General features: G+C 51.4%; 1 protein-coding gene across 1 annotated transcript; it reads right to left on the reverse strand.

Moving 5' to 3' along the window:
* Nucleotides 1–5,970: 5,970 nt before the first annotated feature.
* Nucleotides 5,971–11,426, reverse strand: LOC144134906 (uncharacterized). The gene is made up of 3 exons (XM_077667716.1): nt 11,296–11,426; nt 9,540–9,976; nt 5,971–7,457 (listed from the first exon to the last, which is right to left on the reverse strand). The coding sequence occupies exons 1-2, from the start codon at nt 11,305–11,307 to the stop codon at nt 9,578–9,580; spliced, it is 411 nt and encodes a 136-aa protein (XP_077523842.1). The 5' UTR covers nt 11,308–11,426; the 3' UTR covers nt 5,971–7,457; nt 9,540–9,577.
* Nucleotides 11,427–11,922: the final 496 nt, after the last annotated feature.

Below are 11,922 nucleotides of genomic sequence, written 5' to 3' on the forward strand. Positions count from 1 at the left end.
CGGGAAAGTGACTGCCCAAGCTTTTCCGAGTTTCCGTTCGTCGGAAAAAGAGAGGAGCTGCTGTCTCACACCATCCCCACCACACTCGTGGGGGGAGGGTGGCAAAGTGGTATGATGTTGCACTAGGGACCCAGCATTTAGAGGTTAAGCAAGGCGTGGCTGCTCCACGCTTGAGCTGCTGCATTTGGCGTGCAAAAAGCTGCGTGCAACGAGGAGTCCTTCAGATAAAGGCAGATAGTAATGAATGAGCAATTAATGAGTAATTACGCGCTTATAACAGATCTACTCCATCTTGGGGGGATTCTCCTAAACATTGGACCGACGGATGAGGGAACAATAGTAAGTCTTCCACATCTTCTGGGAAAGAGAAGAGAACGGCTGGGCAATTGCGCGCATATACCGGGACAAACCACTAGCACATGCTCTACAGTCTCGGCCATGCCACAAGTGGAATATATCAGTGGTGTCCGCTCGTCCAATTAAATGTGAGTACTTTACATGAAAGCGGCGTCTAATTCTGCAGGATATTGCCCGTCCGTCCGTCCACACCGCGAGAGAACTCGCGAAAATAAAATACACGCAGAAAACTATAAGTCTGGGCGGGATTCGAGCCCACGCCTTTTAGGCGCCGGTGTGGGTGGTGGCAACGCGGCGCGCTGAGCTAGGACTACTGCGACGACGTGAGCCGACGCCGCTGCTGCACCTTTCACACGATAGCATGCAGGTCGTAGATGCTTATTCAAAGGGAACTTGCTCATGCAGTGGCTAGCCTGCAGATACTGCGACAAGAACAAAACAAGTGCTGCTTTCGTACGCAGGGAACCACAAAAAGGAAGGCAAAGATGTATACTATGAAAGACACGGTATGAGAGTTAAATTTATGCGTTCATTATGTTTAAAGAGACTCTTTGAAAACGTTAAAGCTAAAGCCCCTCAATGAGTTGGACCTTTTTTCACGGCGACATCTGCTACGCCCCTCGAAAAGCCTTGGGCGCCACCCGTGTACGCAGGCCGTGCCTCGCCCAATGTGCCAACCCGCCGCGGTGGCTCAGTGGTTAGGGCGCTCGGCTACTGATCCGGAGTTCCCGGGTTCGAACCCGACCGCGGCGGCTGCGTTTTTATGGAGGAAAAACGCTAAGGCGCCCTTGTGCTGTGCGATGTCAGTGCACGTTAAAGATCCGCAGGTGGTCGAAATTATTCCGGAGCCCTCCACTACGGAACCTCTTTCTTCCTTTCTTCTTTCACTCCCTCCTTTATCCCTTCCCTTACGGCGCGGTTCAGGTGTCCGACGATATATGAGACAGATAGTGCGCCATTTCCTTTCCCCCCAAAACCAATTATTATTATTATTATTATTATTATTATTATTATTATTATTCAATGTGCCACCTTTGTTGCCATCAGGTATAGGACGCCTGGTCGATGCCATCAAACGCTTAGAAATGCTCCTCTGACGCTCTGTGTGCATCTTTGTAGGAGTTCAAAATCGTCGGGTGGGCGCTCGTTATAGACGCCTCTAAACGCTTCGAAACACTTTCAGCGTGGCTCGGCGTTCGAGGAAGTTCCAAGTGAAAGGCACGGCCGCCTGGATCGGACGCGCGTCGGGGTCAGCGTCCGATGCATACGCGTGCATTCCTGCAGCGAGGTAGTCTAGGCGTAGCACGGACTATATAGACTGGAAATTTTTTACACTTTCTCGTGCTTCCGAAGTTTATGTGCCTTTGGTACCGAAACCTCTGCCTGCTCTTCACGCCGAACTCTGCAGGAACTGCTGCTGTACGACACGGGCAGGGCTAGGTTGATAGGTATCACTTTTCTTCTTTCAGCGCCGTGATATTTTGCTTGCCACGTGACACGGACGATTGTTGAGTCGTGAGCAAGCCACGCGACAAGCGGGCCGCACAGCCGGCCTCTTTGGTCGACGGTTAGCATGCAGTTCCGTTCCGTTCTATTCTAGCCGAAGATGTATTTCAGTAGTCATTAATTGTCAGGCGGCATGTTGTCCTTGCAATAAACACTCACTATTGCTGACAGCAATTGCTATTGCTAACACCAATTTTCAGGGATGAAACAAAGACAGCCCTTGGCGGACTCTCTCCGTCATCAGGCGGACGGACAGCTAAATTCGTGTCTCAGAGAAAGGTCGTGCCATCGAAACAGAATAAGCAAATTTATTTAACACTATTTGGAGGACCCCTTAGAAGAAGACACGTGGTTCTTCAGCGCAGCTGCTGCACGCGCCCCCCGCAGGCTGGAGGCAGAAAGAGCAAGACATATAATTGAGCTTATTGTCACAAAGTGTACTTTATTGTTTTCGCACAACAAACTGCTGTCCCTCCCAAGTGTTTTGCTCATATTTCAGCTCATATTTCGTGCTTCTTCCGCAAAACAAACAAATAATTAAGCGCTAGGCATTATCAGAGCTCTTCATCTATAGATTTAAAGACCATCCGTCAGTACGGATTGCTCATACGCAGTTTTTGTGTCCTCTTGTGATCCATTTCCAACGAGAAGGCTTTTTTTTAAAGCCTTTTTTATGCCTTTGCGAACGGTACGGGTAACAGGGTGCTGATAGTCACCGTTGCGATCCTTTCGCTTCGCCATTGCAGTGAATAAAAATTTCTGTCGTCGCTATTATATCGGCGGCGGACCACAAGAAGGCAGTACACTTCCCATCTGCGCGCTCGGGTTTTAGTTGTAGCAGTGCCTGTGCAGGTTGATTTGAACACCTTGTATCCGGTAACGTCTATTTAAACGCTTAAACGCCGGCTGTACCCCTCCCGCCAATATCTTTTATTATCCTGGTTCAAGAAGCCTAGTGCCGGCTTCTCAAGTACTCCTGAGTGCGAGATGACCTTTCTTACAAGTATCCATTGCGGTACAAGACGCTGTTGAGTTCGCAAGCGGCATTCAGTAACCAGAAGAGTACACGCAAGAATGACGAAAGAAGGTTCAAGAGGCCTTAAACGCTTTCGTAATGTCATAAATTGCTAATCCATGGTAGAGAGAGGGCAGGTATATGGTTTTTTGATACACAAAAAGTGAGCAAGAGAGGGGAAAGCCTCAGTGCGCTTGCCAACGTTTCGACAAGAGGACTTTCCTTCGTCTGGGCAAAGCGTTCATCACTGGCGGAGTTTAAATAGGACGTTCACTCCGAGAAGGAAGGCCCAGTAGACAAGTCCTCTTGTCGAAACGTCGCAAGTACCTTGGGGCCTTCCCCTTCCTTTTTCATTTTGTGTGTATAAGTTTCTGATGGTACACAGCTATGTGGCACATCAGCTCACCGTGTCATGATGCTCGAGTCGGTGAACGCGAAGCATCACTTTGAGCAAAATATATTGGCGGCATCGGCGGTGAGTTTGTCGGAGGCCAGTGCTGAAAAAGAGCGGATGTTCGGGTCAGCGTTGCTTCTTCCCCGTTTGAACAACCTACAGTTGGTAGTCTTTATCTCGTTATGTAATAAAGTCCGCCCTAATTCATTAAAGCAGTGTCTGAGTTCCGCATGGCCCACCTTCAAAGCGCCAGCCACTCGCTGTCACTAAGCGGTTCCACGATCGGCTGCCATTATCCCAAAACTGATGCGGTAGTGAAAGACGCTCGAGGCTCGCTGAGAGTCGATGCTGAAGCGCTATTTTATTTTACACCGATCAGCGTCCGATATACAGTCAGTGTCGATGCCTGTGTGTTGCTGTCTTCTGTGCACTATACGGTACAGCTTTCTTTTTTGCCTATCTCTTAATTAAGCGCTTCGTCCAGCCATCACGTAAACTTTCGCTCAAAGTTACGCTGCTTCACCTTTTTATAGGGACCATCATCATTCCATCACCTACTGAGTGTTTCTTCCTAACGCGTAGATCCTACCTCTTACCACCCTTGTCTGAATTAGACAAAGCGGACAATCTAACGTTGACTCAACGCGTAGTACGGACTTCAGCTCTCATGACAGACAGAGGCAGAGAAACTTCATTTTTAGAGATCGAATTGTGATCTCAAAATATACAGCGCTTGATCCGCCAGGGCCCGCTGGTATATTAGCCCTGGAAACATCATATCCTGTCCGTGGACACTCGGACGTCGACAACATGGGCCTGAAAGACTCACCTCAATGTCTGGTCTCAATAGACTCTCTTCCAGATTGTTGCAAGCTTGGCGGGAGCACTCGAAGCTATAATTACGTTGGAGATTACCGAGCATCATCCATGCGGCCGTCATGATAGATAAGCCGCCAGTGAGATGTGTCGCCACGCGCACTGCCCTGCAAGCCCTCCCGTTCATATATATCACTGACGTACAGCCTTAGTCAAAAGTAAAGAGCCCACGGGGTGTCCTTCCAAACCGTGTAGTGGAGCTCTTGTACCATCCGTGCAATTCCCGAGTTTCGAAGGGCTGAGGACGCTTTCCCCATCAAGAGAGACAGCTAGCATGGCCCAGGCGTCCTTTTGGTCATATATACTGTATGACCTTACCGTACCACAGCATCTGACTTGGAGTAACCTGCATATTTGGTCAAGTGGGCGCACAGGCAACGAGACGTCAGTGATGTTCTATGCCGTGACCATGAAACTCCCACAGTTAGACCCAAAATTTTCAATTCTAAGTCCTTTTTACCTCCAGCAGCTTGAAAACGTCTGTAATTTGGAAAAAGTGCGACAATTCCTGTTCTTAAATTTCCCTAAAGCTCCTAAAAACTCCCTTTTCTTCAGGTTTTACTCTTAAGATTCCTTGAAAAATGGAACATTCCCCAAATGAAACGTCGCGGTGATACGCACTCAGCTCAGTAGCGCGAAACCTTTGGGTACTAATGGCGCAGCCTATGTGTTCGCCTCCGACGGTTCGGACGAGAAAAAACAACCACGATGTTTAAAGGACCAAAAGGACGATGCACGTCTTAACCGACAGCGGCGAACAATGCCGTTACAACTGAGTACCTGCCGAGGGAACGCCCCGCTCTGAACCTTAACCTGAGCAGCAGCGAGAACCACGCATATTTTACTTCCAGACATTAGGTAAAGAGCCTTCACAGAAAGTCCCGATGAAGGCATCTGCACTATTCGCATCAGTGTAAACAGTGAGTACCCGGATCCCGCAGTAGTCCATGCCTCGACACTATCCTGCGAGGACTGGCCCCTCCAGCAGCACCCTGCGAAGTCTCATGAAAGGCTTCTGTGTGTATACGGGCGGCCCGTATCAATTCTGACCAGCGCCTTCCCTACGCTTGTCCAGTTCGAAGCGGCTGTGTCGAAAATCGCAGCAACTTTTCGGCGCTTTAACAGGTTGCACTGCTACGAATCATCCCCCGAAACCCGCTGGTATACCTGCACTGGAGGAATAACTGATTTTTTTCATTTTTGAGAATACACTCTTACTGTGCAGGATCCTAATTCATACCCAACGTAACAGATCTATTAGAATATTTGGCTGCTGAAAGAAGGCCAGCGTATGCGTCGATTGTGGGGATTTAATGAGACTCGAATCGATATTCACATTTTTTGGCAACCCTATTCATCCCTGTTATGTATCATGGGAAAAAGCAATTTAACCTCCTTATATCGGATGGTTAACTACATGCCTGCGTTTATTCCATATCTTCGGCTCTGCCACAGTAGTCATCTCCCGACGCTGGTCTCGGCATTGCAACATGTTGCTCTACGCCTTTATGGCAGGAACACGGCAACAAAATCCTCTCTTGGAAAGCACGTCCTATGTCATTTTGAGCATCGCCTTCAGACGACACCTACCGCACACAGACACGGCTCCTGTGATAGGTGCTGCTTGTGCGTCTTGCACTTCTAGTGGCCAATGAGAAGTCACAAAGAGTGTTGCTCAGGGAGCGAGGAGCCGGGCTTCGTGAGCTCGGTGTGCGCATACGTACCTGCTTCTTACAAGTGTCGTGCGCATCGAGCATCAAGAGGAACCAAGGCACTCATCGGCAGCAAAGAAGCGACTCGAGTCACAGAGAAGTGTCGTGTTTGTTTTAATTACACGAAAGATAAAAAAAATAAGACTATCAAAGTCGTGTTTCTTTCTTGTCCACGTCACCGGCGTTATGGGAGCAGTAGGGGAGAGAGAACCGATAGCCGCAGTGGCAATGATAAACGACGAAATACACGTGGCAGAGGTTCCGTTAAAGGCTACGCGTGACCTTGCAGCCACGCGCCGTGGAACATGGAGTTTCCGTCCGAAGGTGTTTCCACTGAACTCCATTTGCCATTTTCTCACCTGCGTGTGCTACGTAACCGTTACCCATGCGTGTTTATGTGCACCTTATAACACTGTGCACGCTTGGCAGTGCAGTTCATTAATGTGTCAAGCGCAAGCTCAATAAGTTAACGCCCTTCTTCCATAGTAAGATATTTAAAAAAAAAACAGTTTAGCTCTTGTATGACCGCACCTCACCCAACAACGAGAAAAAAAAATACAATAAGTGAAGTTATTGCCTGTCCAGTAAAGTGTTGTAAATAGGTCCGACCTGCCTTTTCATGAACGTGAGTTATTTTCTCCTACATGTCCGCAGGTTCGCTGGAATAGGTTTTTTCCCCCCCGCTAAGGCAGCCACATTTCTCAGTCAAGAGCCGGCGGCTTTCAAGGCTTCCAAGGAAGGCTAAACGAGCTACGCAGCGTCGTTGCCTTTTCAGTCGAGCTGGGTAAGTGTGGCTGGACTTGAGATGATCCGACTGTGTTTGGAGAGCGCAGCAGCGTGACGAGAAAAAGGCAAGCAGCGTTAACGAAAAAACGAGAGCAAGCGCGCTTACGGAACGACCGAACGCACACACGCACACTGCCGCATACCGCGCGGACTGCAAGGGGAACGGAGTGACTGACGTTACTTTCCTCAATCCAGCGCAGTGCGGCTGTGTGATGGAATCAGGACACCGACTATAGGTCGCCCGCCAGCGCCGGATTAATTCGTGTTCTTCAAGCTTCTTTTTTTTTTTCTGCCCACGTTGTTCACGGCGCGCGCATATCAACCGGTTTTCTTTTATGTACAGTCACTGAAACGTACGCGACCCCGGCACAAGTCGCCGGACTATTTCTCTCGCGGTGCCATGTGTGAAGAGTATTCGCGGTGAAGAAGCGCTTCACTGTACAGCTCCGTAATACTGCGATACTGTCTGTGGAACGAAGGGCTCCTGTTTCCTGAAAACGCGCGCGAGCGACGGCAGTGGACGGGCCCTTACCCCATAATGATTGAGCAATGCGTGTAGCGCGCGTGGACGCATGTGGAGTAGCGCGCGTCGGGCGTCTCCGTCATCGGCTCGCCCCGAAACAGAGCTCAGCTACTGGCGGGACGAGCGTCGGCGCGTTCGACCACGTTGCCCGCGCGTCCACGCGATTCGCCGCCTGGGCAGCGGCAGCGCCACGCCACCGTGGATCCAGACGATGTGGACTGGCGCCGCGTCAGATGCGTGATGATGGCAGTAATGTACAGATGACGGTCGCCTCCCAGCTTCCAGAAGCTGCGCAAGGAAAGAGGGAGAACAAACGGTGCTGCAGGGAGGCGGGTCAATTCGAAACGTGACGCTTGGTCACGCATGTGCAAGCAGAAAACGAGACAAACAAAATGTTACGAGAACGATTTGAGAGTGATAGAAGGCAACGGGAACAAGCGATTTCGGGGAATTTCTCAACATCATTCGGATCAATTGCCAGGCAGCTCAGATCTGGCATATGAGAGGGGGGCGGGGAGTTCTGGTTAGAGCCATTGGTTCTTCGTTAAATTCCGTCGAGTTCCGAGAACTCCCGTTGAGCACGCACCAAAGCTTGTGGGCATGGATGTTCCTGCCTGTGCTGGCGACACGAGCTCGCTTTTGCGAGCGCCCTGCATTTGCGACGTGAGAGCTCCGATTATATGTAAGTCGTCATCTTATATTTAAATGGCTAAAAGGACTGCAGGGCAAAAAAGTGAAGAATTACACGCTGCTGGCGTCTCTGCTCAAGGCGATTATGTGACGTAAGTGGGCAGTACGACCGCTGCATTCGATCGCAAATGAGAAACGCTAACATGACGGCACTTTCACCTGCGTGTCATACATGTGTTACTTTGATAAGAATAAAAAAAACCTGATGCTTCCAAAGCACTGCATAAAATCATTCCGCCTCTTGTTCTTCTCGGACCGAACTCTGCGAGCTTTGACCCGTTTACTAAACTTCTGATGAGCCAGAAAATAATTTCACGTCAAAAACGTAAAGTTTTTGGCACTGAACACAGTCATGTGCGCGCTCTTTCCGCGCCGCTTGTTTTTCTTGCAGTGAGAACTGAATTATAACGATATAAAAGCAGCGTTCTTCCTAGATCAAAGTTCCCAAGCACGAGACATTAACGAATCTATAGCAGCTGAGTTATGCTAATACGGAAACCTGTCAGGAGGGAATGTACACCTGAACCGGGGCTTCTCTGTGCAGTTATATCACACTACCGTGTTCGGTTTGACTCGTACTGTTTATGGCTAGCTACTTCAACTATTACTTGAAACTTCAAACTGCCTGCCAGCTACGTGACAAAATGTGCGAAGGAATAGAAACATTGCCGATGCCTGGCGCTGGACTGTTCTACCAGAATACGCATATCAGTGGTTTGCTTTTGGCAACCCATGCGACCTTTATGTAAGAACGCATGAAAGCCACTTTTGCTTTCGGCGGTGATAAGTGGGAGGCTACTGAGCGGGTGATCTGAAGGGTGGCCTTTCCAACAACGCCACTCTGACAGCTACGAGTAAGCAGTGCATCTTCTATTCTACGTTATCCTTCGATGACTTTTCAGTTTTCATTTTGCTTGAAATCACAAAGGCAAAGACATACAAGCCAATTCCAGCTAAATTATGCCAGCGAACACTCCATAACTGATGATTCAGTGCTATCTACTCGCAGCGGCAGGGCGTCCTCCAAAGAGCGGGCGCCTATACGAGTTATCCGAAATTGCGTACAAGGCCATTAATTTCCTATACAACATGAGCCACAAAACCGAAGAATGAGCGCCAAAACGGTATTTATACGCTCTTAACACTTCTGTAACCCTCTGTCGAATTAATTGTCTCTGCAGCGTGAAGTACACTGATAATGAATGCACAGTGACGGCCTGCTGTTTGTCCTGGAATCACTGGCCAGTACAAGCAGGAGCCAAAATTTGGAACGCACGTCGGAGTCAACAAAGAGCGCACTTTACATTTGCTTTCAGAGCTCGTTCTAATATAGCCGTGCGCTTCTCTTTTTTGGGCCAGTGGCTTTTGCGTCTATACAGTGTCGATGCTGGTAGTGGTCTATGGTCTTTCGTGGCGTCTATACCCTCGTGTAAGGGCGAAGCAAGATATATATCGCGAGGTTTGAAAATGCATGAAGTTGATATCCAGTATCGAAAGAAGCCGTTGAATGCAGTGAATGGTTCTGTCCCTCGACTCATATTTCCATACGGGATTTTAGCTTTCCTTGCGGAAGAGCAAAATACTCATAATGAGCACTAACTCAACTTTCAGCGACGCTGCCGAGGCTCGTAAAGAATTAACCGCTGATGCTCTGTCATAATTTGAGGCTTAATAGCTTACCGGGAGTGCAGATGAATCGGTGAATGTGGTCCGCGTGTCTACCACCAGCCGTGTCCGTATCCTCCTCCGTAACCCCCGCCGTAGCCCCCGCCGTATCCGCCGCCGTATCCGCCGCCATAGCCGCCGCCATGACCGAGGTTGATGCCGTGTCCGAGGAGACCGATGCTGATGCCGTGGCCGCCTCCGTGGCCACCTCCGTATCCACCGCCGCCGCCGTATCCGCCGCCTCCGTATCCGCCCACACGGTGCAGGAGGCCCAGGCCAAGGCCGCCGCCGCCGAAGCCCACGCCCACCTTCAGGCCACCGTGCGCGATCTTCAGCCCGTGGTCATGCCCGAAGCCAATGGTGAAGGCCGCCGGCGGGAACTTCTTGTAGATGCCGTGGCCGTCGTCGCACAAGACGACGCAGATGCACGCGGCGGCAGTGACAAGGCTTAGCTGCACGAGATAAGGCACAAAACGTCGTCTCTGCAACGCGCGCGTCAAGTGTGACCAACGCCTGCACATGCCCCGTTCCAGTCAAGGAGCCCTTGAGGGGACTTGTGCGCACGTCCATAGCAGGGAAAGCAAGCCGAGCGAGATATTTAGCGCTAGCCCCACTCAGACAGTCGAATTTAAGATTTCCCCGAATAAGAAAATTTCACCAGCGTGACCGGTAGTACAGAACAGGGTCTCGCCTTAAGATCCGTTGCGAATGACACCGACTGGTCTGCACTCGGCAACGATGTCATGACGCAACGGAGACGCAAGAAACGAGAGTTCATGCAACAGCAGCTGGCGCTGTAAGCTCTGTCGTTGGGTAAACCAAGGGGTACGCTAAGCTACAAGCATGCTGTTGGCGGCCCCCGTGAGGCACCTGCATACTTCACGCTGCTGAAGATGACGGCAGTAATTAGCCGGCAAGCTCCAGCTGCACTTCCGCGGTGAACCGACGAAACTTTCACTGGAAAAGCTTGCCGTGCTCTAAGTGTGGACACTGTACTGTTTCAACACGCGTCAGTGACCTCTCGGCACCTCACCTGCATCTGAAGCTCGCAATATTGCCGTTCTTAGACCTCACTGGTGCCTTGTACCATTGACGTTGAGATTCCACGAACACGCGCGAGCCTGAGATGAGGTTAAGCGTCTGCGAAACTATAATATTCACTGCAGACGCACCATTTCAAATTCACTTTTCACTGAAGCAACTTTCACAAGGACCCGAAGACAATCGGTACAACTCCTGACATCAGTGTCTGCATGCCTTCTGACGCCTGTCGCTGTCACCCACGATGGCGCTATATTCGGACGCGGATATATTAATATTCGCAGAGCACTAGCACCAAAGGAACAACTGTCTATACGCGTCCGCCGCAAGCTACTGACCTACAGACGCCGCGCATAAGCGGCGGCACATTACGCGCTCAGGACAGGGTGCAACCGAGGCTATTTTTCGACCGCCAGCTCCGGGAGCCCGAAACGTCAGGGGACGCTACCCGCGCCAGCGTGAGCGACGGGCAGCCGAGGTCAACGCTTCGGGGACGTGACGGCGCGACAAACTTGACCGGCGGGCGCGTCGAAAGCGCGCGGGAGGTCACTGCAGCAGCTGTCGAGAGGCGCGCACACGGCGGCCATCGATCCCGGCGTCGACGGCGGACGGGCCCGCGCGGAAAGCAGAGCCCCGCTGGTCCCGGCGCCAGGAGCGCCGCGGAGCACTGCTTTCCCTGCGGCCCCCACATCCGAGCAGCAGCAGCAGGAGCACGTGTGCGGCCACTCACCGCGGACACCATGGCTGCGGCCGGCAACTCCTCAGGTGGTGGACTCCCCTAGCGATAACGCGAGCGACTGAGCGGGCTCCGGTGACCGGTTCTCCTTTATACGCGCAACGCGTGGCTAAATTTGTATCAAGACGGGCGGCAATCGAGCGGCGTACGAGAATTGGGGCATGCTCTTCACAAGTAGCCAGCCAGCCAGGGCGGCGGCGGCGGCGCACTTTTTTCCTCTTTGCGCCCTTGTAGTCTTCATGACAATCGTTTTCGCGTGCGCGGCTATTCCCCCGTGCTATATTTAAAGGTGCTCCTCGTGTCCCACAGCCGCAGGTGTTGGTGAAATGGAGTGGGCGCCCCCCGCGGGCGAGGAGGGCCGCGAAGAGCAGCCGAGCGCGCCGCCTTCCCGGACTGCGGTTCAAGGCCAGCGCGCAGCGGGGGCGAGGGGGCGACCCAGTAGCCGCCCGGAAGGGGTCCGGAAGCGACCGAGTCGCGCGCTTTAATCGCCCATCGCTGATCCCTTTCATCGCCTCCTCTTTTGTCTCTCGCGTCGCAGCTCTTTTCGGGCCCGCGACATTGTTTTTTTTTTTTTTTGCCGCGCCACGCATCAGTGAAGGTGATGAACACGTATTCATAACC

The sequence above is a fragment of the Amblyomma americanum genome, chromosome 1 (genome assembly GCF_052857255.1).
Source record: "Amblyomma americanum isolate KBUSLIRL-KWMA chromosome 1, ASM5285725v1, whole genome shotgun sequence".
NCBI lineage: Eukaryota > Metazoa > Arthropoda > Arachnida > Ixodida > Ixodidae > Amblyomma > Amblyomma americanum.